The sequence below is a fragment of the Limtongia smithiae genome, assembly GCF_038497785.1.
Source record: "Limtongia smithiae strain NRRL Y-17922 unplaced genomic scaffold V1518scaffold_6, whole genome shotgun sequence".
In the NCBI taxonomy this organism is placed as follows: domain Eukaryota; kingdom Fungi; phylum Ascomycota; class Lipomycetes; order Lipomycetales; family Lipomycetaceae; genus Limtongia; species Limtongia smithiae.
The window spans coordinates 362,689-389,229 of record NW_027117627.1 but is presented as its reverse complement, the minus strand read 5'-3'; the positions used below and the strand labels follow the sequence as shown (position 1 = coordinate 389,229).

The following is a 26,541-nucleotide window of genomic DNA, read 5'->3' as shown; positions in this document are numbered from 1 at the left end:
TGGTGCTGTACATACATCTGGTAGAATTTATTCTACTCTGTTCTATCATAAAAAATCCTTACATTCAGTGTAAAAGCGCGATTCCTCGTAGTCTTCAACCGCGCACGCTTCTGATGGCTCTGCACGCAAACTGTGCGCAAACACTCCGCCACACACTTCACCACTTCATAACCTTTTCCCCCTTCGCATCCGGTACACTCCCACCGCCAGATCCTTCCCACCCTCCCTCCCCTCCCTCGCAGTCGCCATCATGGCGGACCGCAACTATTCTCAGTACTCATATGATGCCATGGCAAATAAGGTCCTCCAGGTCGACCGCCGTTTCGTCTCGCGGCCGTCCGACGACTCGACCGGGGACCCCGAGTCCCTCGCCGGCCGTATTTCCCTGGCCGACATGGGCTCCCGCACCGTGCGCGACCGTGCGCCCAAGGCGGAGTCCAAGCGAGCGAAAGCAGTTGCACCCGGCAAGGCTGCCGTGCCAGCGAACGATGTGCTCGCGTCGACAGACGCCATCGATGGGCTTCGCTACATCCCGCGCACGCCAGACACACGCAACGCATTCGCGCTGATTTTGTCGTGGGCGCTGGATCGGCTTGGTGGAGATGTGTCGCACGACATCGTGCGCTCTGCGGCCGACGCGGCGCTCGAGATCGTTAAGATGGACGGTGTCAGAGACTACGACAAGAAGAAGGAGGTCGAGGCTATTTTCGGGGCGTCGTTAACCTCAGAGATCTTTAATCAGCTGATGAACCTGGCGAGAAAGATCACCGACTACGAGGTGCCTGGGGATGGTGATGAGGGTCCAGCTGGTACTGGAACTGCCTTAGACGACGACGCCGGTGTCGCGCTTCTACTTGACGATTCAGATGATGATGACGACGACGACGGCGCTCGTGCGGGTTCAAATTCCGACGACGACGATGAAGACGAAGACGAGGACCGGGACCGGTCCATCGAAATCGAAACTGAATCCCGCGCCAGCGAAGACGACGACAACACAGCCGCTCCCACATCAACCGCACCCAGCGCGCCCGTCGACGCAGACCTCATCCCCGCACGCACGATCGATGCGTTCTGGCTACAACGCCAAGTCGCCGCGGTTTTCCCGGACGCGCACACAACACAGGAAAAGGCGGGGCAGATCATGGACCAACTCGCGTCTGACGCATCGCTGCGCCAGCTCGAGAACGATCTTATGGAGATCTTTGACTACGCGAATTTTGATATTGTCACGCGGCTGTGTAAGAATCGGGCAAAGATTGTATGGGCAACGCGGCTTGCTCGAGCAACGGATCCTACGTCCCGCGCGGAGGTGGAGCAAAGTATGCGCGATGCTAAGCAAACCGCACTGCTCACTGAGCTGATCAGCAAGCCTGGTGTTTCATCAACATCTGCGCCTACATCCTCAGTCATTGACGATTCCTCCATGGACCTTGACGCCATCGTGCCGGCGCGTCGAGAGCCAAAACTCGTCGACCTTGATTCACTCGTATTCGACGAAGGCAGCTATCTCCTCTCCTCCGCAAAGATTAGACTCCCGGACGGCTCGTTCAAGCGCCAGAAGAAACTCTATGAGGAAATTCACGTGCCGCCGCCAAAGCCAACACCGGATTCCGTGAATCTCGTCAAGATCGCTGATCTCCCCGCATGGGCTTGGCCTGCGTTCCCAGATTCTGCAACACTGAATCGCGTGCAGTCGAAGCTTTTCCCAGTCGCATTTAACGACGACGAGAATTTGCTTCTGTGTGCGCCGACAGGTGCGGGCAAGACTAATGTAGCGTTGCTTACGATGCTCCGTGCGATTTCGCATTTCCGTGATCCTGCATCCGGACGTATCGCGCTTGATGCATTCAAGATTATTTACATCGCGCCGCTCAAGGCGCTCGTGCAAGAGCAAGTGCGCGAGTTTTCGCGCAAGCTGGAGTCCTTTGGGATCCGGGTTGAGGAGCTCACAGGAGATTCGCAGCTCACGAAGGAACAGATTGCGACTACGCAGGTGATAGTGACGACACCCGAGAAGTGGGATATCGTTACGCGTAAGGCTACAGATTTGAGTTACACGAATCTCGTGCGGCTGATTATTGTCGATGAGATTCATCTATTACATGACGTGCGCGGACCGGTTATCGAGTCGATTGTCGCGCGGACGCTGCGGCGCATGGAGGCCGGCGGTGATTCGGTGCGTCTTGTTGGTCTTTCCGCTACATTGCCTAATTACGCCGATGTCGCCTCGTTTCTCCGTGTGGATTCTAAGTCCGGGCTATTCTTCTTCGACTCGTCATTCCGCCCTTGTCCACTCGGTCAGCAATTTGTTGGCATCACAGAGAAGAAACCGTTTAAGCGGTACCAAGCCATGAATGAGGCGTGCTATGATAAGGTACTCGAGAACGTGGGCAAGTACCAGATGATCATTTTCGTGCACTCGCGCAAGGATTGTGCAAAGACGGCACGGTATATACGCGACAGGGCGATTGAAAATGAAGCAATTACGTCGATTTTAAAGACCGATGCCGCGTCACATGAGGTACTCAAGCAGGAAAGCGAGCAGACTGCGGATCCGGAGCTGCGGGATTTATTGCAGTATGGGTTTGCATTTCATCATGCCGGTCTGTCACGCGATGATCGAAAGAGGTCCGAGGATTTGTTCGCGTCGAATTACGTTCAGGTGCTTGTGTCAACTGCTACGCTCGCGTGGGGTGTCAATTTACCCGCTCATACGGTCATTATCAAAGGCACACAGATTTACTCCCCGGAGCGCGGCGCATGGGTCGAGCTTTCGCCGCAGGACGTTCTCCAGATGCTCGGCCGCGCCGGTCGTCCGCGATACGATACCTCCGGTGAGGGTATAATCATCACCGCGCATTCAGAGCTGCAGTACTACCTTTCGCTCATGAACCAGCAGCTTCCGATTGAAAGTCAGTTCATGTCGAAGCTCGCGGATAATCTCAACGCGGAGGTTGTGCTTGGTACGGTGCGGACAATCGATGAAGCGGTTACGTGGTTGTCTTACACTTACTTGTACGTACGGATGTTGCGTGCGCCGGCGTTGTATCATGTCGGGGCAGAGTATGCGGATGATGTCGCGCTTGAGCAAAAGCGACTGGATTTGGCGCATTCCGCGGCAGTAATTCTGGAAAAGTGCAATCTTCTAAGATACGACCAGAAGTCAGGAAAGCTGGTGCCTACTGAACTCGGACGGATTGCGTCGCATTATTACATCTCCCACACGTCGATGGGGATCTACAACCAGCACCTGCGCTCGATTCTCACGCCGATTGAATTGTTCCGGATTTTCTCGCTTTCAGAAGAGTTTAAGTTCATTCCTGTGCGTCAGGAGGAGAAGCTCGAGCTTGCGAAGTTGCTTGAGCGTGTACCGATTCCGATCAAGGAGACCGTGGACGAGCCATCGGCAAAGATTAATGTGCTTCTGCAGGCGTATATTTCGCGACTCAAGTTAGAAGGTTTTGCGCTCATGGCGGATATGATTTACGTCACGCAGTCCGCGAGCAGGTTGTTACGTGCGATTTTTGAGATCTGTCTTAAGCGCGGATGGGCGCAGACCGCGATGACAATGCTAGATCTGTGCAAGATGGTCGAGCACCGCATGTGGCTCAGCAGCTCGCCATTCCGGCAGTTCTCGACGTGTCCACCCGAGGTGATTCGCAAGACCGAAGCGTCGCAGTTGCCGTGGGCAAAGTACTTTGAGTTAACCGATCCCGGCGAGGTTGGCCAGGCGATCAAAGTCGAGCGCGCGGGGCGACTTGTGTTCAGCTTACTCAAAGAGTTCCCGCGGGTTGAGGTGCAGGCGCATGTGCAGCCGATCACGCGAAGTTTGTTACGAGTTGAACTTACGATTACGCCAATTTTTGAGTGGAATACGGCGATCCATGGGAATGCGCAGACGTTTTGGATTATCACGGAAGACTGTGATGGCGAGCATATTTTGTTTCATGATTTGTTTGTCGTGAAGCGGGAGTATGCTACCGACGAGCATATCGTCGAGTTCACAGTGCCGATCGCGGAGCCGGTGCCGCCGAATTACTTCATTTCTGTCGTATCCGACAGATGGCTGCATTCGGAAACTAAGCTCGCTGTCTCATTCCGGCATCTGCTACTTCCCGAGCGTTTCCCGGCGCACACGCAGCTTCTCGATCTTCAGGCAATGCCGGTTTCCGCGCTCAAGGATCCGGGATCTGTCGATGTGTTCTCCGGGTTTGAGAAGTTCAACAAGATACAGACGCAGGTATTTAACAGTCTTTACAACTCGAATGATAACGTGTTTGTCGGCGCACCGAGCGGGAGCGGAAAGACTGCCCTGGCAGAGATCGCGTTGTTACGCCATTGGCGGAATCCTGCGTCGGGGCGCGCGGTGTATATCGCGCCGTTCCAGGAACTTATCGAAGATCGCTACCGTGATTGGTCGTCGAGGTTGTCCGTACTTGGGCAGGATGGCAAGCGGATTGGCAAGTTGACAGGTGAGTTATCGGCGGATTTGAAGATTCTCGAGCAGGCGCAACTTGTACTTGCCACGCCAGTGCAGTGGGATATGGTATCGCGACGGTGGCAGCAACGACGGAATGTGCAGAGTGTGCGGTTGTTCATCGCGGATGATGTGCACATGCTTGGAGGGCAGAACGGTGCTACTTACGAGATCGTTGTGTCGCGCATGCGGTATATGGCTGCGCAACTTGAGGCGCCTGTGCGGATTGTTGCGCTTAGTGTGTGTCTGTCGAACGGGCGGGATCTGGGTGAGTGGATTGGTGCGTCGAGCCAAGGGATTTATAATTTCGCGCCGCAAGATAGACCGACGCCGGTGGAGATTCATTTGCAAGGTTATTCAGTGGCGCATTTCCCGTCGCTCATGATCGCGATGGCGAAGCCGGTGTATCTTGCGATCGAGCAGCTGGCGGAGAACAAGTCAGTTATTGTGTTTGTGCATAGTCGGCAGCAGTGCGTGGATTCTGCGCAGGAGCTTCTTCGATTGTGCGAGACGCACGGCGGGGATGAGTTCAAGTTCCGCAAAGCAGCGGCAGAGGTTTTGGCGCCTCACCTGGCGAATATACGCGACGAAGCACTGCGGGAGAGCGTTGAGCATGGTATTGGCTACTGTTATGCGGCGATGTATGATGGCGATCGCGCGATTGTGGAGAAGTTACTTGATGCCGGCGCGATTCAGGTTGTACTTGTGGCCAAGGACGCGTGTTGGAGCTTGCGTGCGCGCGTGTTTCTCGTGATTCTCATGGGCACGCAGACGTACGAGGGCCGTGAGCACAGGTATATTGATTACCCGATCAGTGACGTACTCAAGATGATCGGGCGCGCATGTCGACAAGGCGTGGACCGGATTGGACGCGCAGTGTTGATGACTGCGGCGTCGAAGCGAGAGTATTACAAAAAGTTTTTGAACGAGGCGCTGCCGATCGAGTCACATTTGAACATGTTTTTGCAGGACGCTTTTATGGCCGAAGTCAGCACGAAGATCATCGCGTCACAGCAGGATGCGGTGGATTGGCTTACGTTCTCGTACTTTTATCGACGATTGCTAGCCAACCCGAGTTTTTACGGTATCATCGACGTGTCGCACCAGGGCGTAAGTGACTATCTTTCTGAACTGGTCGAAGGTGCATTGAAGGATCTGGAGGAGGCGAAGATGATCGAGCTTGACGAGGAGGAGGACACGATTGCACCGCTGAACAACGCAATGATTGCGGCGTACTACAATGTGTCGTTTGTCACGATGCAGGCATTTGCGTTGTCGCTTACTGGTAAGACCAAGCTCCGTGGAATTATGGAGATTGTTACCGCGGCTGCGGAGTTCGAGGCTGTCGTCCCTATCCGACGACATGAGACGCCGATGCTGCGCAGGTTATACGATCGCCTCCCTGTGCAGATGGCGCCGGCGAATCTGGTGTCGTATGAGACGCCGCATTTCAAGGCATTTGTATTGCTGCAAGCGCATTTCATGCGTATTCCACTATCGCAGGATCTGGCTGCGGATTTGAAGAGTGTGTTGGCCGGTGTTTTGAACTTGCTGGCCGCGTGCGTGGACGTGATGTCAAGTGATGGACACTTGAATGCGCTGAATGCAATGGATCTGTGTCAGATGGTAGTGCAGGCGGTGTGGGATCGGGATAATCCACTGAAGCAGATTCCGCATTTTTCGCGAGAGATTCTAGAGCGCTGCAAGGAGGCGGAGGTTGAATCGATTGTCGATTTGATGATGCTAGATGAGGAGCCACGGAACGAGCTCCTGCAGCTCGAGCCGCGGGAGATGATAGATGTCGCGACTTTCGTGAACAAGTATCCGAGCATCAATATGGTCTACGAGCTCGAGGACGCGGATGAGATCACCGCCGGCGAACCTGCATACGTCAACATCACGCTTGAGCGCGAGCTGGATGAGGACGAGGAAGAAGCTGATTTGCGTGTGCACGCGCCGTTGTTTCCGTTCCCGAAACTTGAGAACTGGTGGTTGGTTGTTGGTGAATCTGCAACGAAACAACTGCTTGCGATTAAGCGGGTTACAATTCCCCGCAGCACGCAGCGCACGAGGCTTGAATTTGTGATGCCGACGGCTGGAAAGCACGCGCTTAGTATTTGGTGCATGTGTGATTCGTACTTGGATGCGGATAAGGAGGTTGAGTTTGAGGTTGACGTTGCGGAGGGTGAGCCTGGTGACGATGAAGAAGAGGAGGAGGAGGAGGAGGAGGAGGAGAATGGTGGTGACGATGCTATGGAGGAGTGATTGTATCATAAAAAGTCATTTGATTGTACGTTAAATGTCAGAGCAAGGATTTTGAATTATGTGATTAGTCGCTGGCAAGGATGTCGGAGTAGCTATCGTCGTCAGTGGCGGTGACTAGGGAATTGTCGAGAAACGCGGTGTCGCTGACCAGCGCGTCGTGGGAGCAGAGTATGGCGTCGTCACTGGTAATTGTGCCGACCGTGGAATGAAGCATTTCAAAATTTGCGCCATTGCTACTGTCAGCCGCGGTTGTAGAACGGAGAATGTCGGAATCTTCATCGCTAGTAGATTCGTCGGCCGTAGAGTGAAGTATGAGGGGATCTTCATCATGAGCAGTCATATCAACTGTAGAGTGAAGCACGTTGGGATCCTCACCATCGGTAGCTATGTCGGTTGTGGAGTGAAGTATATCGAGCACTGCTTCTTCTTCCGTAGTCTGATCAACGGTGGAATGAAGCATGCCTTCTGACACAGCGTTGGTATCAGCTGAATCAGACTTGTGTGAAAACGCCGCAGAAATGTTGATAAATTCATTCTGTTATTCGCGTCAACTCCGTACGGGTAGATAATGACAACTTAGACTATAAGTTACCAAAACAAACTTCGAAAGCGCCTTCTTGCGCATCGTGGGGACAAGTATATCCCAAAACCGGCGAGTTACAGACGTCTCATATGACGACGGCATTTCCATGCCCCGCGCGCGACGACGCTGCATGATCGCGTCTATCGACGGCGTGATTGTGTTTATGATTAGTTGAGCGTTCTGTGAGACGGGCTGGCGTAGTGATGTCAATGCCGTGAACAACAGGAGGGGAGAAGGAAGATGTACTTCGGCGAAATTGGGGAGAAATGAGACAGGAATATTGCGAGCGAGTTTGTTGAGGATGAAGATACGTAGTGCGTTGTCGACGAGGTCAAGCATTACTTTGACGACGGAGGCTGTCTGTGCTTTGACGCTGTCTCCTGTGGTCTCTCCCGTGGTCGTGTCGTTTCGGTCCTTGGCAACCCCAGCCCAGTCGAATGAAAAGGTAATCAGCACTCGTCGAAGCTTTGCGGTCGGTATATCACGGAGTGCACCGGTTGGTGAAAATTGAGATGCACTAGAGTGTAGGATGGATGATGCGGGTGGCGGCGGCGGAAGGACGACTAGGGTGTGCATATGTTAGCGATGCTGGCTGGAATGGCGGTACGGAGGAAGAGAGTGCACTACAGCTGATTTTCGTGTGCGTGGCACGCTCGGGCGGGAAGATGACCTGCGGCATCGCGTCGTACCAAAACTATAAAACTCTCAGCAAACGACAACAGACTACAGCTACTGAAATCGTACATTGGAGCGCGCGATGCCACGCGCAAGGCATTCTGCAAAGGCGGACATTCCGACCTGAGCATCAAGGTCTTCCGTAGCGGACACGCGTATCTCAATCTGCATGCACGCGTCAATTATAGGTAAGCTATCTGGTAAATGCTCCTGTACTTACGTATGAACCGTGTCGCGGAAGTACAGTGGATGTAATGACATCTTCTCCCGTTTCGCCGTCGTAGATTATAGTCCAAGCAAGATCAGCGGTCAAGCAAATTTGTGGGTGTTCGTATCTAGTTGTCGGTGGCGAAGAGTGTAGCTCAAGGGGGTGCGGGAGATGGAGTCGTGCTGTGTGTTTAGCGTGTGGTGCCATCGATTGGAGAGGAGTGGGAAAGTGCGTACGAGAGGTAAAGACAGCCGTGAAGTTCGCTGGGAAGTGTGATAATGGCGCAGAAGTCGCTACTTGACGCTTCTGACCACTTATGGCTATGACAGCTCACTCGCGCTACTTGCTCTACCTACAAACTGGCTCGGAATGCACGGACTTTGGCAATTCGTGGTTACGCTACATACAGATGAGCGCTGTATGTGTCAGTCGTCTTTCAGTTCTTGCCTGGACTCACGGGTCCTGTGATTGAAGAGGCGATCGGGCTTCTGCGCCAATAGCGCTAAGAATGAGATATTTTAAAAGCGATATTGCCTTAGATATGTCTCCATCGGCTGAGAGGGTCTAAGAGCCATCTTTACCGTGACTCAAGACGTGATGTCAGTTGTCTCCTCTGCTTCTGCACAGATCCATGAAGATCAGGCTCCCTAGACACCGACCACTGCGCATTATCAGCCTCGTCTTCGCCTTTCGAGGTCGCATAAATCTCCTGAAGAGCACCACTAGACCAATAGAGGACTCACGAATAGTTGCGAGTTTGCTCGCAAGTCCGTCGACTGGTGGACGTACGCAAGTTACCCGCCTTGAAGTGCCCCCACCGCGCAAAGTGCTGTCCCAGCGCGTTCTGAACATCGCGTCTCGACCCCACGACTCAACGTCTTCCGTCCCCCACTTCCGCCTCTTCTCGCGTCTCAGTGGATCCCTGTCGCCGTCGACATACTGTGCGTAGTGCTCCTCGCTCAAGCGTGCCGTTGTAAAGCACGCCGACCACCGCACGCGCGTCGTTGATCTGCTCGTGGCGCGCATACCAACCCGCAACTGTCCATGGCAATAATACGCCCATAGTCGTCTTCCTCCCACTATTCCTTCTGTTTTGCATCGTGTGCTTTTGTTGCTTTCTAGCTTGGGTCGCCATTCTGCTTGTGTAGATCATGTTGTCGGAAGTCCCACCTGCCAACGCTGCTGGCAACGACCAGCTGGCCAGAGTCGCCGCGCTTATAGAGGAGAGTAAAAAGTCCGACGATCCGGCGCTGCAAGAGCAGGCGCTGCAGGAGAGCATATCGTAAGTTGTATTTGTCGTTGTCTTGTCACTCATAGCTAACATGCGGATTTTAGGTATCTCATGGGCTTGCCTAAATCGGTCCATCTCTTCTGCAGCAACTCTCGACGGCCCATTGCGATTGCGGCACTGCAGATATTTGCATTCGACTCTACGCCAGAACTAGAATGGCTTAAGACCACGCTCGGAAAGCAACTGCAGGACTGCTTCCTGTGTGTCAAGGCGTACCACAAGGCCAAAGGACCCATGAAAGCCGAGATGCTCGAGCAAGGGTAAGGAACAAATTATTGGTTAATGCGGCAAAAGTACTCATTATGTTGCAAGAATCGATAAATCGGACGTCGACGTCTTTCTCACCGTCCTCGATGCGTGGGACACCGAGCGCCTGGTTGAGTCGTTGACTCCTTCAGCCGAGAAGTGCAATGAGGCAATGAAGGAAAATCCGAACAAGCCCGTTCCAGGCACGCTTATATCTGCCAGTTTCAATGCGCTCTATGAATGTCTATACGCGCCGGCTCTTATTGCACACTCCGCCGCTCTACGAAGCGTTTTTCGTTCAGTGTTTATGGGCGCACAGGCTGGTGGTAGATTTCTCAGACTCTCAAAGGAGATCGTGCCTGCCATGATCGCGTTCTTGTTCATCCCTGGAGTCCCGGAGTTTACACGATGGGCCGAGAAATCGATGAGTCTTGTGAAGACCAAGGTCACGTCGGAGGAGTTCGATTCGTGCGTTCAAACTGCATACTGTGACGCTGTCATACAGTATGTTGGGCAGCAAGGCAAGACCGCCAAGGACGTGTTGCACTTTTGGTCGGCTATGAAGCGCATTCTTGCCGTTCTTAGTAAGCCAGTTATGCTCCGTTCTTGTGTGACCAGTGTTTCGGGAAGTGGCGACTCGAACGGCGGCGAAAACATTGTCCTCATTGCGTGGCGCGATTTGCAAATTTCCCCGCAGATTTATCCAATACTCTTACCGGTTTTCAACATTTTGGTCACAACACTCGGCACCGACATGTGGCCGGTTTCGGCGCCGTTCCTTCCAAGCTCGCTCACTGATATAGTGTTCAGTGACAACAATATTGGATTTGAGGTGTGTTTAAAGGAAGCCGCGCGGGATCGATTAAAGATTGCCGAATTGATGGATTGGATCTGGCCGTATCTCAATTCGATTTCCGGATCTGTCAAACTGAAGATCTGCGAGATTCTTGCGTCGAAGTTCATGAGGCGATATCAGACTCCTGCCGTGTTTGGTGTGGATAACGTGCAGTTGCGTGAGCAGTGTGTCCTAGTTGGACTCAGAGCTCTTGAAGCGCTTTTAAATTTTAACGACACTACGGCGATCGGCAGGATCATGCGCCGTGAGGCGCGAAAGGTCGTTGAGGCGTACGCGCAGCTTATCATTGACGGTGTTACCAATCCGAGTGTCGAAGTACAGATTCTGGCAAAGCGAGTGCTCGCGGCTTGCATCGTGACAGACTGCGTTTCTGTTGCAGAAGAGAGCGAGATCATGACGAGCGAAATCCTCAGCGCCGCGACTATGAAGTCAAGGGATATCACGTCCGATGTTTTGGCCGCTGCGGCAAACGAAGCTAGTCGCGCAATGGTACCGTCTGGCGCTGATACCGTGGCTGCATACTTTGGCGAGCATCTGTGGACGTTACTGCGCCGACGATTTCCGGAAGATGATATTGTGTTTGCAAAGTCATTTATTTTATCGCTCGGTAAGACGAAGCTGTATCTAGCTGAGTCTATCGACAATATGCGAATCTCAAACGAGGCTGCCGGAGGCAGTTCTGCGAACAGTGCAAACGTTAGACTTGTCGCCTGCAAGGTGAAGAAGTTTGGGCCCGCAAATCAGATCATCAACAAGACGCTAGCCGCGGTGGCGAATATCTTACAGCAGATCAGCGACTTTAGCGCGGCCAAGTTGAACGACAAAAAGTTTTTGGATCAAGCTACAATGGAAGTGTTGTTATCTTTTGCATTGTCATCACACACGCTATTATCTCAGTCGAGTTTGGAAGTTGTTAAGCAGATGAACAACTCCTCTGACAGACTCGAGTCTTTGCGCAGCTTGTTCAAGATTGCGCCGACGGATTTGTTGAATGCTTACGTTGCTGTGATCAATAACAACGGCTGTACGCAGGTTGTTACCGGTCTTGGAACTATCCCGAAATTAGTCAGGATGACCATGGACATTGCGGATCTCTTGTTCAACCCTCGAGAAGGATATATCGCAGCACACAACAGTATTATCCCTGACGAGTCCGTTCAAGCAGCGGGAAAGGCCTTTTGGAACACAGTTTGGGCCGCGCTAGTGCATATCTTCAAGCGCACGCTCACGTGGTCGCGTGTTTATTCAAAGGATCTGATGGTGGAGTACATGCGTGATGTACTTGATCTGTCCGCAGTGTTGTTTCAGAACTTGCAGCTATTGGGACAGGCCGTGACTTGCAAAGATCCTACGTCGGAAGATGCAGTTGCGGCTGCCCACAATTTACGCGAACTATTGACTGCGATAATGGCGCCGTTGAACAACATGTGTATGTGGTTGCGCCTATCTGATCTCGCATTACTGCAAGTATGCGTTCAATTGGTTTGCGATGCATTGACGCAGTTTAACGAGGCGAACATCACGCTTGCGCCGGAAGTTTTCAAGAAACTTGAGAATCTCGCGCACAACAGAGAGACACATCATAGCAATCTGACGGATACCCAGTGCTACGATATTGTTGCTGCGTTGACGCCATTTGACGTCGATGGAGTCTTGACACGGAAGAGCTATGATAGTGAAGATTCCGTGTCTTTTGTATCAGAGTCCAACGTGAAGAAGGTTGCGCGCCAGGGCGGTATTGACCGATGGGTCGAAAAGGGGTACTCTTCTGATAGCTCCATACAACTCAAACCGCGTTCGCTTCGTGACCTTGATTCCGACGAGGTTTCGATCGATGAGGAATTTGCAAAGACTGAACGAGCACGCAAGATCGAGCAGACCTACTCGAAGCTCAAACTCGAAGAGAAGGAGAGGCCTCCCGCTAGCAAATCAAGTTTGTTGACATCGATGCGTCATGAATTGCGACACGACAGACAACGGAAGACAGCTCCTGTGGTTGATCCTACCGCGGGTGTTATTCATCCTGCTCGACCCGCAGGATTTAGAGTCACCGAGACAGTTGGTGCCGGTCCACTCTCCCGGATAGCCGCATCTCGAACATCTGCGAGCACATCGCCGGGACTGGGAGATGACACTTCGTCTGAAGGAGGCAGTGACGACGATGATATCGATTCGCTGTTTTCGCTGGCAAAGACACATCGCCCATCACTGAAAGTTCATGCTCCGATTGCACCTACTCCTCTGCGTGTGTCGGCCGCTGTTTCTGGTCTTCGCAGACACGCATATGCATCTTCGTCATCATCATCGCTAAACGATAAGGAGCGTGCCGAGCGCAACATGCGCGCGCGGTTGCGTGTGAATCTGGATCCGCTATATCAACGAATCCTGCGCTGGGACTATCACAACGAGGGCGATCTTCCTTCGGACGAGATCGGCAGTGATTTATCGACATACCGCGTCGTACCGGATAAGTTTAACTCTCCGGTAGAGTACAAGGACGTGTTTGAGCCTCTGTTGATGTTGGAGTGTGTGCAAGGTATCGCGAAGAACAAGCTTGAGCGATATGACAAGCCGTTCAGAGTTTCCGTTACGAATCGTGCTGTTTGTGATGATTACATCGAGATTTATGCTACTATCGACTCTAAGTCTCTGATCAATGCTAAGATCGGCGAGATGGATATTCTAGTTTTGACTTTTATCCCGGGCGAACAGGAATTTGCTATGAGTGCGACGTCGCCGATCAAAGATATGCCCGCAAAGTGGCCGGACAAGACATATCCGAACTGTTTGGCCAAGGTCAAAGAAGTCAAGCGCACGTTGCAGAAGGAGACGTCCGACGTGTTAATGCGTTGTCTTCCGAACTCAGAGATGTCGCGGCACTTGATTCCGAAGACGGAGTTGAACGCTCTTCGAGTTATGAGTACGACGACGATTGAGCGCGAGTATAGTTCGTTGCAGGGACTGCCGTATTACGACTTGTCAGATCAGATCTTACAGGCACGGCCGGCGCACGCGATTCGCGCGGATGCGGTGAAAGTGCGCAAGACGCAAGCAGCATACAATGTCAACGCGCCACAGGCCGGCGCTATTATTGCCGCGATCGAAAGCCCCGGATTCACGCTTATCCAGGGACCGCCTGGTACGGGTAAGACCAAGACGATTCTCGGGATCATCGGCGCGACGTTGACGGCGACAAAGTCGCGCGGCGTTGCGATTCAGGTTCCCGGCCAGAGGTCGGCGGCTCCAATAAATCTACACCAGCAACAGCAGCAGCAGATGTCGGAGACGAGGCGGATATTAGTGTGCGCCCCGAGTAACGCTGCTGTGGATGAGATTGTGCTTCGTCTGAAGGCCGGTATTCGCAGTTCGACTGGAGAGGAGTATAGGCCGAAGATAGTGCGGTTGGGACGGAGCGATAACATTAATCCCGCTGTTCGCGAGTTGACGCTTGAGGAGCAGGTTGATAGCGAAGTCGCAAAGTTTGAAGCTGAGAGCAGCAAGAAGAATGGTGGCGTGGATCGGTTGACGCTGCGAGAACAGCTGAACAAGGTGGTTGCCGAGCGAAACGAAGTTGATACCAGAATGGCTGCTACTGAAAATCCCGGTGAGCGCGACGAGCTACGGTCGCGTCGAGACATGCTGAATGCAAAAAAGGCTGCACTTGGGCAACAACTGGACGATGCGCGGGATAAGCATTCGATGCAGGTTCGCACGAACGAGATTGAACGGCGGAATATTCAGTCGCGGATTCTAACCAGCGCTGAAGTGATTTGCGCGACTCTGTCCGGTGCGGGACACGATTTGCTCGCGACTTTGGGAATGGTGTTTGAGACTGTCATCATCGACGAGGCAGCACAATGCGTTGAGTTGTCGGCATTGATTCCTCTCAAATACGGATGCACGCGCTGCGCAATGGTCGGTGATCCGAACCAACTGCCGCCGACGGTGCTGTCGCAAACGGCGTCAAAGTATCGATATGAGCAGAGTTTGTTTGTGCGTATTCAGAAGAATAATCCGTCGGCGGTGAATTTACTGAGTATTCAATACCGAATGCATCCTCAGATTTCACTGTTCCCGAGTGCGCAGTTTTACGACTCCAAGTTGATTGACGGCGATGGCATGGTCGCGCGAACGATGGCGGAGTGGCATTCCGGGTCAGAGATCTTTGGACCGTACCGATTCTTCAACGTGCAATCGAAGGAACAGATTTCGAAGACACATTCGTACTACAACAAGGCGGAGGCTCACTGCGCGCTGCAGATATACCAGAGCTTGCTGGCAAAGTACCCGGATATTAATTTTGAGGGGCGGATTGGCATTGTCACGCCGTACAAGCAGCAGTTACACGAGTTGAAGACTACGTTCCGGACGACGTTGGGGCAGGTCGGCATGCATGGACTAGATTTCAACACTATTGACGGTTTTCAGGGACAAGAGAAGGATATTATCATTTTGTCCTGCGTGAGAGCGCAGAACGGGGGTTCCTCCCGTGGCGTGGGTTTCTTGGCAGACGTGCGTCGTATGAACGTGGCGCTTACGCGTGCAAAGTCGTCGTTGTGGATCATTGGCAACATGGAGAGCTTGGTTGCGAGCGAAGTGTGGCGGAAGCTGATTGAGGATGCGAAACGACGAGGACTGGTGTCGTATTTTGACGGAAAGAAGATCGTTAATGAGCCGCAGGCAGGGACGAAGACGACTGGCAGTGGTGAGAAGGGCAAGGGGGAGAAGAAAAGACCTCGCGTATCTGTGGAGGGAGAGGGGAATAAGGAGCATGTGAAGCGTGTGCATGGCATTAGTGGCTAGAGCAAATGTGTATATATAACGACTATGAGCATACCACCAAGTGAACTTACGTACACAGTGTAGCCCGTAGCATCGGCAGCGCCTAACGGCAAACGGAGGACTTGGCGTATTTATAACTGGGTTTATGAAACTGTGGTTGGAGTTCTTCGGTGATGTGGTCCCCGCCTGGATTTGGCGATCAGTCTGTGTTAGCGAGCACACAGCTGCAGAACGAGAGTTGTTCGATCTAGATGCAACCACAGGTGTGCATATGCTGCAAGCAAACGTGACTTCTGGAGGGGTGATGCACCTGCGGATTACGATCTCCTGCGACAACGGCGGTGTCTGGCGTTACAACTTTGAGAAATTCGACATCTTGACGAAATTTGCCGGGCCAGGTTTTCGGTCCCTGGCATCCCACGCAGCATTTCACGAGAATACAGGGATTACAAATGCCTGCTCCGCGGGGCGCTCCTGTCAATAATTTGGCAGATGCCCGGCATGAAGGTCAAATGTGAGGGGGATACCATGGGGCGCCATCGACTGATGAAGGCACCTGCAACTTCCCACCCGCAAGGCGTTCGGGAGTGCCGGATGCTGAAGCTTAACAACGGAGTCATGCATCCCGGGCTGCATTCACGCTGTGACGACAATGATGACAGCGCCGCTGCGAAGAACGCCTCTGGAAATATCGCTGTGGTGCGCGGACAAGGGCGAAAGAGACGGCTGTAAGCGCCACCGGTTTGTTCGCGGTCCGCCGTGAATAGTCTAAGCGTATGATCGGCTTGGCGCGAGCCGGACCAGCGCACTGTCGTCTTGGCCGGCGGTGACTAGTCGGGCTAAGCTTTTTTGCGCCAGTCCGCTCACCCACGAACGAGCGCGCTGGTATTTTCGGGAAACTTAGGAGTCAAGGAGCTCAACGGTGCCTTGACAGCGACGTCGAATGATCGGAGCGCGGCGTCAAACGTGTCAGCCAGTGGATTTCTAATCGCGCGAGAATTGCGAAAAGAGCGCGCAGAACGCGATGAAAAGTGCGTTGCACTTGCGAATGTCCCTATTCTGCAACGTAAACACCGCAATTGAGCACATACAAAGACCCTCTGCTCCCGCCCGCGAACGCGAACTCGTCCTCGGCCGCCAGACGACGCGCCGCCGTCACGGGCTAGTAGCACCCCGAGCCTTCCAGCCTTCCAAGCGGAACGGCTGTGTTAGCTTCGGCGTTGCCACGGCGAGGACGCTCGCAGCCGTGCTGGACAGGCTGCGACAGGCGAGTCTAGACCTGTGGCCGGGGGTCAACACGGCTGAGAACAAGGCGCGTGAAAGAGCCAAGAGCAGGCCAAGAAGGCTTGCGCTCGCGTGACGGCGCGCGACTGGCGATCTAGACTGCGGTTATCAGATATTAGACTCCGGGCTCGGGGTGCACGCCCCACATCAGATAAAAACAAGCACACCGCCAAGTCGCGCGTCTCGCCTCGTTTATTTCCGACTCGGGGTCTAGACTCAACAGCCTGCCGTCGCCCTGCCTCTGCGGATCTGCGTCACCGTTGCGTTTCGCAGAAGGCCTGATCTACGACTTGTCCCTACATACCGCTGGCATACCCATTGCTGCTTTGCGCACGCGTTTGATATTCCCATCATCTCCGCTTTCTCCGTGTCTAGACCTCGCGGCTTCGGTCTTCTGTTCTGTCCCTGACCACATAATTTGATTGTCCCTGTCAATGGCAAGGTGGCAAGGGCCCAACGGCCGAGATAAACAAGGCGCTTGCATGTGCATTGACCTGATGCCGCGCTATCGTACACGCATGCCCCCCCACCGCGTGCACCCGGCAGACTGAGCCAACGGTGTGCACGACCGTGGCATCGGTTTTTTTTTCGTCCGCTGCGTCTGAATATATGTTGAGGACATTTCCTGTTCGTTGCCAAGAGTGACTACAGCTTCGCCGAAAACAATGAAAGGCTTCACCAATTTTCTCTTGCTGCTTGCCGCCACGGCTGGCACTGTGCTTGCTGGCCATGACGGCACGAATGGCGAGGATGCTTGCGAATCACTGTGCGAGACATTCGTGCTCGAGGTGGGCACCAAATCTTGCCCGGTGTCTACTACTTCAACAACGACTTCGCACGGCGGCCACGGCCACAAACTTGGAAAGCGCTACCAGAGCACCTCTACCACGACTATAAAGTGCGCGTGCAGCGACAGCGTCCTGACCGATACCTATGCGCTCTGCATCAGCAACTGCAGTAATAAGTCGAAAGCCAAGTCGTGGGCCGCATGGGTTACGTCTTGCGCGACATACGACGTTACCGTATCGGAATCCTATGACGATGTTCTCGCGGCTGCGGAGGAGAACTACATCGAACAGGCCGATTACACCACAGGAGCTACTACCACCGTCCCAGTCATGATCAACACCACCTATCTTCTCCTCACTATGCGCGCCGACAATGCTTCCACCCGCAACACTACATGGAGTCAGTACTATGGGTATGTCTTCTCGATATATGTGTTTCAACATGTGCTGATCTACGCAGAAACATCCTGATTGCCTACATCGGCTTCTTCGTCCTCGCGTCCGGCATCTACAACCTCTACCAGCGCATATTCGACATCAACAAGCCCGAGAGCAGGCTCGTAGTAAAATTCCGCCAGTACTTCACTATGCCGGCGGCCTTTGGCGGCAAGCATGCCGAGCCACTCAAGATCGGCAAGCTCTCGGTCGGCACTCTGCACTCGCGGTGGCAGATGATTGCCATATTTGGTTTCTATGCTCTCAACATCATCTTCCTGTTTGTGAGTATTGACGTGTTCAAGGAGAATCTCACATCAACTGTCCAGGCGCAGTGGAGAGACTACCTCACCACCCGGTCTGGTGTAATCGCAACTGTTCTCTGCGTGCCAACATTCCTGTTTGGCGGACGCAATAACATCTTGATGTACATTTCGGGCTGGTCGTTTGAAACTTGCAACGTTTGGCATCGTCACATTGGCTTCTGGATGATGTGGCAGTCCGCCATCCACGGCATCGCGTACACGGCGCAGTACATCATCTACGACAACTACGCGTCGCGTATCTGGGGCCAGTTCAACATTTTCGCCGGCACGCTTGCGACCCTTCTCGCTGGTATTTTGATCTTGCTGACGTGGTATCCGATTCGTCACTACTACTACGAGATCTTCCTAGTTCTGCACATCGGTCTTGCTGGTGCATTCGCACGTTACTGCTACGCCCACGTCGTAGCTGAGCGCTACCCTAAGTACATGTACGCGATGGTCGCCGTCTGGGCTTTCGACCGGTTCGTCCGCCTTGTCCGCATCTGCTTGCACGGTCTCTACCTCGAGGCTGAGATTACCGCCACGGGCGATGCCACGATGGTTAAGATTAAGCCGTGGTTCAACTGGAAGCCCAAGCCGGGCCAGTACGCCTTCCTGTACATCGCCGACCCGCGGTTCAAGTTCTGGGAGTCGCACCCATTTAGTATAATCGAGTCCCGCGACGGCACCTACCGTTTCATCGTCGGCAAGCAATCCGGCATGACCAAGATGCTGTACGACCGTGCTGCCAAGGGCGAGAACAGCACCGCCAAGATTCGCGTTATGGTCGAAGGTTTCTACGGCGAGGAGCAGCCAGTACGCCGCTATGGCACAGTTCTCGTTGTCGGCGGTGGTATTGGCATTACCGCCGCAATGTCGACTACTCTGAGCCTCGTCCGCCGCGCGCAGAACAACCAGCGCGTTATCTTCTACTGGGTTCTCCGTGGCCGCGAGACGCTTGGATGGGTTAAGGAGCAGGTTGAGGAGATTTGCAGGGGTTCCAATATCGAAGTCAACATCCTGTGCCGCCCGAGCGACGCCGCCGAGGCTGCAGCCTTCGCCGAGAAGACTGTCGGCGCTTCATCCGAGGATGATACCGACTCTGCCGGCTCCTTCAGCGAAGAAAAAGTCTCCCGCACAAACTCGTCTGACTACCCGGTTTCCGTGACCATGTTCAACGATCGACCTGATTTCGACAAAATCGTGTCTACCGTCATCGCCGAGGCGCCGGGAAGTGTTGCTGTGCTCACTTGCGGTCCTGGTTCACTTGTGGATGTGTGCAGACGCTCTGTCGCCGAGAACCTCGGCAACGGCAAGGGTCGTGTTGAGTACTTCGAGGACGCGTTCTCGTGGGCTTAGATGTTTTATTGGAGCCGGGGTTTCGTTTATTTAGATTTGAATGAATTTTTCTAATATGTACGCTTTACAAAAATATGTGGAGTTAGTGAATTTTGTGTGACGCGACTAGACGGCGGTGTGTTGGTCCTTGGCGACTGGCTAGAGCCTAGAACGCGATTGTCTCAATGATCGCTGAGGCTGGGACCGCGCCCCCTGACTCACCTCCCCTGCGTTAGCCCAACGGTCGCTTAGCAAAATTTCGGGTTAGGGCGCAATGATCGCCTGAATCAATTAATTCTCCTTAAAATTTCCGCGAATTGGCGCAATTTGCAAAGCGGAAACGAGACTCGCTTTCCTTCTGCTTTCAGATATCTGTTCGTGAGTTTATGACTTTCGCATTTGGTCCGCATTTGGTCCGCATTCTACCATCCTGCCGTTCTGAGATACAGGTTTGGCAGTGGTGGTATCATCGGCAGCGCTGTTTGATCTCTTGCGGCGCGCCGTGTGCTGTAGCTTGAACGCCTGAGAATGGGCTCAGTGCATGGGGACCAAGTACAGTCTTCAGAAATTCAATATTTGTACAAATCAGCATCAGCGCAAGCCATCTCGAGTCAAATTTTGGCTCTCGTGGTCTAGTTGACGGACCTGGGCTTCGCCGGTTCAGGTTAAACCTTCCGGATGCCAATTCTAGCAATGACCAGTTGCAATCCTACGGGCCGGCAATCTCCTCGAGTGTACTGCCTTGTATGGGCAAGCTAAGTGAGAAGAAGTATTGACACGAGAGGTCAGAATGATGAATATATGAGTCAACCGGTGCTGGTGAACACGGGAATACGACAGCGAGATGGCGTTGCTGGCCATAAGGAGGAACTCGTTCTTCCAGCGGAGATACAGTCACAGCCGTTCAAAGCGGCATATCAGAGCAAAAACAGAACAGCGGTTTGAGTTGATGATTTGTAAGATTAGCACGACATCGCCTGCGTGCTGTTGTGACGCAAGTTCTCAGAAAGGCGACGAGAGCTTGCGACACGATGGGCGGTGGCGCAGAGGACCTCGACGATAGCTGGGACGAGCATAATGCAAAGCTCGCCGCGTCAGCAAGAGCAAACATACTGACGAATTTCGAGAGTTTTACGGCAGAAATAAGCTGTCCTGTGATGAGCTCAGGTCCAACGTGGTTGAATCGTGTCTTGCTTGATGTGCATAGGTTCATACTTGACTCGTCCAGGCTGAAGATCAGGTCATCAACGGTAGCTTCCGCGCCGTGATAGATTTCGTAGCCGTTGAACGGTCTAATAATGTGCACTGCAGAGGAGAAGAAAGAAAAATGTGCGAGTGCGGTCCAGCACGTCGGAACGTCGTGACGAACTCTGCTCAGGCAACTGAAAATTTGTCTCGGATTCGCACCTTTCCACGATTCGCCCAATTGATTTCCACCCATCATGGCGCACCAATATCAGAAAAACAGAAATCATGTACAAAAATAATCAATAGAAACACAAACTTGGTACAGCAAGAACTGCGAGCGGTGACGACAAACGATCTCTCAAACGTCAGAACACGAAGCATACACTTCAAATTACTCCCCGCAGCTCGACTAATAATGCACTCGCTAACGCAGAAAACCGCGGAACATAGATCAGAAAAGCAGTGGACGCACTGTGTGCTATCCGCTCAAGTGAACAGGTTTTCAGTTCTTCGGTGAATATCGCTCGTTCATAATCTCGTTCTAGCGGTATCAACGTTCCATCTTCTTTCAGCTGCGTGTAGTGCATCATAAATCCGTCCATGCCCGACCGCCATCTTATCCGAACGAACGCTCAAGGCGACGTGTGGATGACACGCTGAAGCAGCTCCGATGCAGATACGAGAACAGACACAACAGAATTGGTATATCAACAGCAACCCCTCGACTGGACCGCCACCTCTGGCCATCAAGTAAATCTTGTCACAAGCGCGAAATTATCTCCTCCCAACGTTGTGATGCTAATGATATCATCTCGCCACAATGTCGGTAATGGCTTCCCTCAGGAGCTTGCTTGTGACGTGCGCATTGTTCCTTCGCATGTAACTATGGACGCGAAGTCGCAAAGTGCACGTTTGCACAAATCCGACGATCGCGACATCAAACGACGGTAATCGAGGTATATTTCCTCGTCGAACATCGTCCTTCTCTAGCATGAGTTACCAGACGCGTTCGTGCTCGTATCTGTAGGTAACATTCTCGCTCATTCGTAGGGTCTCGACTCCTGGAAGCTCGATCACAGCGCGCTCCAATTAATGGCATTATCAGTGGCATAACAAACTCCAGTCCGCAGTTGCGTATATCTCTTGTTGTGAAGTGATGTGGTGAAAGTCAGCCCAAATATCCCTACGAACGCATCTCGCAAGTCTCACCGAAAGCACCAAGCTCGCATCTTCGCACTATCTAGGCGGCCTCGGCGAAACCTCTGCGTATCGGAAACAGCACGATCAGTTAGTTTGAACTACTTGCTCACGTAACACGCGAGCTATAACGCATCCTTGATGTGAACACTATCAGTTGCAGTATTCTCATGTCGCTTCGGCAAAAGCATTCAAATATCCTATATTTCAAAAACAAACCAGCTTACAGCATCTAGTATACAAAAACGAACTATTACTCTTTCTCTCTCTCTTCTTCAGCTTATACCCTCATCTTATACTCACCTTCCTGTTTCATCCAAGCTTAATACTCCGCGTTCATCATCAACCCTCTAAACACCGTATCGGCACCATAAAACGGTGCCTGTCCAACCCCCCCATTCCCCGCATTTCCTCCCGCAGTGGCCGTCCCACTTCCCCCCACACCAGAACCGCTTCCACTAGCATCCATCGACGACGCCCCGGTGGCGCCGGAAGCGGAGGATGAAGATCCGGTAGCCGCGCCCACGCCTTGACGTGAACCCCCCGGTCCGTTGAATAGCTCTGCGTTAGCGCGACGAACTGCTTCTTCAAAGCCGTGTGAGCCCGGATTCGCACCGCTGTTGGCTGGCGTGGCGACAGTGGTAGCAGCCGGCGTACCAACCGCGGTACCTGTGCCAACATTGCTTACTGCGCCGGAAGCAGTACCACCACCCGCGCCGCCGGTGGTAGTATTACCACCCGACGCGAGGTTAATCCAATCCATCATATCGAGATCGAAACTGAACTCCAAATTCGGCTCCTCGGCGCCGTTTGCACCGACGCCAAAATTATCGTCCATTAAAAACTGTGACATCGCATCCGCCGGAGATATGTTGAGCGTCGATTCCCTGCTGCTGCCAGGTGTATTCGCAGCGGTGGAGGCGGCTGTCGCAGCCGCTGATGACGCGCGGGCAGGTGGAGGAAGGATCGAGGCCACCGCTGAGGGCATCGCGATACCCCCACGTTCGTCGTCGACGCCGACCATGCGCGGCGTGGCGATGCCAGGGAGCGGCGAGTCCGGGATGTGGTACCGGCCGTCGTTAGCCGCTGCCTTCAAAAACATGCGCGAGAGATTCGTCGTGCTATCCGCACCCGACATTTTCGACCCGTATCCGAGCATGTCATGCAAGTACTTCTCGTCGTCGTAGTCCGGGTTCGCAGCCTGCTGATACGCCTGTGCTGCTGCTGCTGCCGCAGCAGCAGCAGCGACGGCATGCGAGTCGCCTACGACGGTCTTGCTGCGGGGTACTGTCTCTGACCGCACGCTGCTGTTCCGTGGTGTCGGCATGAAATGGAACGTGCCCCCAGAGGTCTCAGTACCAGTCGACAACACGGACGACTGCGCTGTACCTTCTGGCATACCACTGCCGCCGGTCGAGGACGTGCTGTTGAGGAGACTGTTGATCTGGATGATGTGCTTCTTCTGCGTATTCGCCGCATCGGCCGCCGCCGCAGCTTGTGCAGGGGCTGTGTAGTTCAACGAGCGCGAAGCGCGAGCGGCGCGATCCATTTCTTGAAGAATGTTGCGGTATCGTTTCGCGGAGGGATCGATCTTGCCGTAGTGCCCAAGGATGAAAATGCAGAGGAAAATGCCGCGAGTGATATACGACTCGACTTCAGAGCGCCGCTGGTGGAATGACTCTAGAAGTAAGACGATACCGGCGGTGAAAATGAAATACGTCATGAGATGCGACCTGATCGGTTGCTGATTCTGCGCGAAAAAGGTCATGACAAGATCGACCGAGCGTGCGGCGCAGAGCACACAGGCGGAGGAGAGACGGGACACCGTCTTCGCCTGCGCAGGGATCTCAGTAGGCGTCTTTGCCACCATGAGGAGGAAGAAGGGCCGCGTGAGGAGGATGATGCTGTTGAGGTGAGTCAGGTGCAAACGCAGCAAACCCTGATTGCGGATAACGAGACGACGGGCCTCGTCGGCGCCCATGCCGGCGGAAGATGTTAGACTAAGCGAGGAGAGCTGGATCTCGGCAGGGAGACCGTCGCTCCACTCACGGAGCCGGGTGGCGAGGCGCTGGGACGTAGACGAGGAGATACTCTGAGGACGGTACACGAGCAAGCAGATGTCGCCAATGATCTCACTGAGCTTGGAGAGTTCGACGACGGTGCGATCGAGGAGCACGAGCTCGGAGATGTCGCGATCATCCCAGTCGGTGTCGTCGATAGCGAGCGGCCGGCCGAGGCTGGAAGACCAGAAGCGGTCCTGTATGTAGAGCGTGCGCCAAATGCGCTGGCGCATGATGCGCTGTGGTTTCGCAAAAGTCATGTTGACGCATTTGCGGTGCATGCCGAGAGCCTGGGCGAAGCGGATGGCCGAGCCGAGCTGGATCCAGCTGGCGTTGCGCTTGCAGATGATTTGATAGTAGAGGCACATGAGGAGGTACGCCTGGACGACCCAGAGCTCGCCGTCCTCAGCAGCGTCGTTCATAAGACCGAGACCAGACTCGAAGAAGAGTGCGGGGTCGACGAGGCCGCGGGAGCCGGAGGACTCCTTCTGAGCTGCAGCGGCGTGGTGCTGCAGGTGCGCGGTGTTGGCGGGGGCTTGCTGCGAGTCGGAGATGGCGGAGAAGGGTGTGATTGTGATCTTCTCGGTGTCGAGTTCCTGCTTGGAGGTGACGAAGATGGCGCCTAGGGCGCAGGTGAAGTGCAGGAGACATAGCCAGTGGCGTGGGGCGCCCATGGGGTTGCGGTAAGTCTGGGCGACCTGGTAGCGGAACTGGTCCATGTCGAAGACGTAGTCGAAGGCTTGCACGTTGTCGTCGAACGCCTGGATGAGCTCATTCGTGAGGGAGCGCGGGGGCAGCTGTAAAGGGATAATGGACGCGGTGTGTGTGGGTCCGTCGATGAAGCGGAACTGCGCGGGGTCGAGCGTAAACGAAGAATCGCCCATGACCTTGCGGAAGGCCTTGCGCGACTGCTCGAGGAAGGAGAGCACGCCGCTCTCGCCCATGTAGCGGAGATGGCCCTTCTCGTCCCACAAGAGGCGCGTGTTGCGGCCGTCGCCGACGGTCTCGACCTGGTACTCCGCGCGGGAATGGGAGCGCTTGCGGTGGTAGCGGTGCTGCTGCTGGTGCTGCTGGACCTCGGGGGGCGAGGGGAGGGATGTATCGGGGGACGCCGCGGTGGAGTCCGACGCGTCCGAGGCGGAGGACTCGTTACCATTGTTGTGTCTGGGTGCGGACGTGGATGCGTCGGCGCGGTGGCGCTTGCGATGGGGACGATGGGTGTGCTTTTCGGCGCGCTCGTGGTCCGACGCGGCGCGGGGGTCGGCGTCCGGCGAGTCGGAGCGGACAGAGTCTGCGCGGTCGTCTGCGCCGGACTCCTTGGGGGAGGGTGACGAGAACGAGACAGAGGGCGTGCGGCCGGGGAGGAGATCGGCACGCGTGGGGGTGTAGTGGCAGACGAAGTTTTTCTTCTGGCAGATGGAGCAGGGGTGGTCTCCGTTGCACTGTCACGCGTTAGACGACGAGGCGAAGAGGGTGAGCACGGTGAACGGCACACACCTTCTGCTTGCGGCGCTTGCAGGAGTCGCACGCAAGAGCGATGCGCTTGCGCTTTGCGGGGTCAACCCGGCGCTTGAGCTTGCGGAGCTCGGCCGACGAGGGGGTGGCTGCGGAGGCGGAGGGCGCGTGGAGCATTGCGGACGCTGTTGCGGACGGAGTCGCCGCCGTGGTTGTGGCAGTCTCCCCAGGGAAGAGCACGCTCGCACTCGCCGCCGGACGGATCGTGGGATTCTGCGCAGCGGCCGAGAGCAGCGAGAGCGCGGCCAGCGGCGAGGGCATTTTGGGGTGGGGAAGACAACAAGCAAATTGTTCTGTGTCGGCTGCGTGGCGCCACGAGCCCCGCGTCGACTGCTACCACCGCCCCATCGCGGCCTTCAGCGCCGCCACCTCCTCCTCGTCTTCAAGCACCCCCTCCGCCGCCAGCGCCGCCCACGACGCGTCCTGCCGCGCCGCCGCGGTCACCATCTCCGTCGCCGTGGTGGTCGCCACCCCCGGCGTCGTCGTCGCCGCAACCTCCCCCTCCTCGGTCTCCGGGATCGTCAGCGTGCACGGGTACGCCTGGTAGAACAGCACCTTCAGCTCCCCCAGCGCCACCATCATCCGCCCCGCCCACTCCATCGTCAACAGCACCCCCGGCGGCTCCGCCATCTCGTAGTGTATCCGCCCGAACAGGCCCAGCTCCCACGTCTGCTCGTCCTCCCCGCAGGCGAACGGAAACACGAGATCAATCTCGTGCCGCCGCCGCGTGGTACTCCGCCACAGCAATCGCCGTAACCGCCGAATCTCGCTGTGTCCCGCCGCGGTCTTCATCGCCAGAATGTAGAAGGCCGAGTCCGCAAAGTAGCTCATGTACTCCTCGTCGCGCGCCGCATCGTCCCCGGCAGCGAAGAACCGCTCCACGAACGCTTTCAACCGCTCGTTCGAAAACCCTGGCGGATACCGCGTGTACGCTGCGCCGGCGGCGGGCGGGATCCCCATATTGGCCTGCAGCACAATGCTGCTGCTGCTGCCGGTGCCGGTGCCGTTCGAGGCCATTGTACGTCTGTGGATAGTGCGTGCGCGC

General features: G+C 54.6%; 6 protein-coding genes across 6 annotated transcripts; 3 read left to right on the top strand and 3 right to left on the bottom strand.

Annotated features, from left to right (window-relative positions):
* The first annotated feature begins 153 nt into the window (after nt 1–153).
* V1518DRAFT_277337 (Sec63 Brl domain-containing protein) lies at nt 154–6,848 on the top strand. Its single transcript, XM_066901049.1, has 2 exons — nt 154–6,658; nt 6,710–6,848. Exons 1-2 carry the CDS (start codon nt 251–253, stop codon nt 6,743–6,745), a joined length of 6,444 nt encoding a protein of 2,147 aa, XP_066759418.1. The 5' UTR covers nt 154–250; the 3' UTR covers nt 6,746–6,848.
* V1518DRAFT_405619 (uncharacterized protein) lies at nt 6,810–8,418 on the bottom strand (the record flags this gene model as incomplete). Its single annotated transcript, XM_066901925.1, has 5 exons — nt 6,810–7,280; nt 7,338–7,891; nt 7,956–8,022; nt 8,073–8,168; nt 8,224–8,418. The coding sequence occupies 5 exons, from the start codon at nt 8,416–8,418 to the stop codon at nt 6,810–6,812; spliced, it is 1,383 nt and encodes a 460-aa protein (XP_066759417.1).
* A 642-nt stretch (nt 8,419–9,060) lies between these two features.
* Nucleotides 9,061–15,465, top strand: V1518DRAFT_416966 (SEN1 N terminal-domain-containing protein). Its single transcript, XM_066904165.1, has 3 exons — nt 9,061–9,493; nt 9,547–9,762; nt 9,815–15,465. The coding sequence occupies exons 1-3, from the start codon at nt 9,363–9,365 to the stop codon at nt 15,405–15,407; spliced, it is 5,940 nt and encodes a 1,979-aa protein (XP_066759416.1). The 5' UTR covers nt 9,061–9,362; the 3' UTR covers nt 15,408–15,465.
* A 1,576-nt stretch (nt 15,466–17,041) lies between these two features.
* V1518DRAFT_277280 (ferric reductase NAD binding domain-containing protein) lies at nt 17,042–19,647 on the top strand. Its single transcript, XM_066901048.1, has 2 exons — nt 17,042–17,871; nt 17,919–19,647. Exons 1-2 carry the CDS (start codon nt 17,336–17,338, stop codon nt 19,555–19,557), a joined length of 2,175 nt encoding a protein of 724 aa, XP_066759415.1. The 5' UTR covers nt 17,042–17,335; the 3' UTR covers nt 19,558–19,647.
* Nucleotides 19,648–22,243: 2,596 nt separating this feature from the next.
* V1518DRAFT_437959 (fungal-specific transcription factor domain-containing protein) lies at nt 22,244–25,757 on the bottom strand (the record flags this gene model as incomplete). The annotated part of the gene is made up of 2 exons (XM_066906342.1): nt 22,244–25,423; nt 25,479–25,757. 2 exons carry the CDS (start codon nt 25,755–25,757, stop codon nt 22,244–22,246), a joined length of 3,459 nt encoding a protein of 1,152 aa, XP_066759414.1.
* Nucleotides 25,758–26,000: 243 nt separating this feature from the next.
* V1518DRAFT_360447 (uncharacterized protein) lies at nt 26,001–26,420 on the bottom strand (the record flags this gene model as incomplete). Its single annotated transcript, XM_066901207.1, has 1 exon — nt 26,001–26,420. A coding segment is annotated over one exon (420 nt), but the record flags the coding sequence as incomplete, so codon positions are not given.
* Between the last annotated feature and the right edge of the window lie 121 nt (nt 26,421–26,541).

Coding starts and splice junctions, on each gene's coding strand:
- V1518DRAFT_277337 (XM_066901049.1), top strand. CDS start 251: ATGGCGGACCGCAACTATTCTCAGTACTCATATGATGCCATGGCAAAT. Junction 6,659..6,709: donor TTGAGTTTGAGGTTGACGTT/GCGGAGGGTGAG, acceptor GAGGAGGAGGAG/GAGGAGAATGGTGGTGACGA.
- V1518DRAFT_416966 (XM_066904165.1), top strand. CDS start 9,363: ATGTTGTCGGAAGTCCCACCTGCCAACGCTGCTGGCAACGACCAGCTG. Junction 9,494..9,546: donor GCGCTGCAGGAGAGCATATC/GTAAGTTGTATT, acceptor TGCGGATTTTAG/GTATCTCATGGGCTTGCCTA. Junction 9,763..9,814: donor GCCGAGATGCTCGAGCAAGG/GTAAGGAACAAA, acceptor TTATGTTGCAAG/AATCGATAAATCGGACGTCG.
- V1518DRAFT_277280 (XM_066901048.1), top strand. CDS start 17,336: ATGAAAGGCTTCACCAATTTTCTCTTGCTGCTTGCCGCCACGGCTGGC. Junction 17,872..17,918: donor ACATGGAGTCAGTACTATGG/GTATGTCTTCTC, acceptor TGATCTACGCAG/AAACATCCTGATTGCCTACA.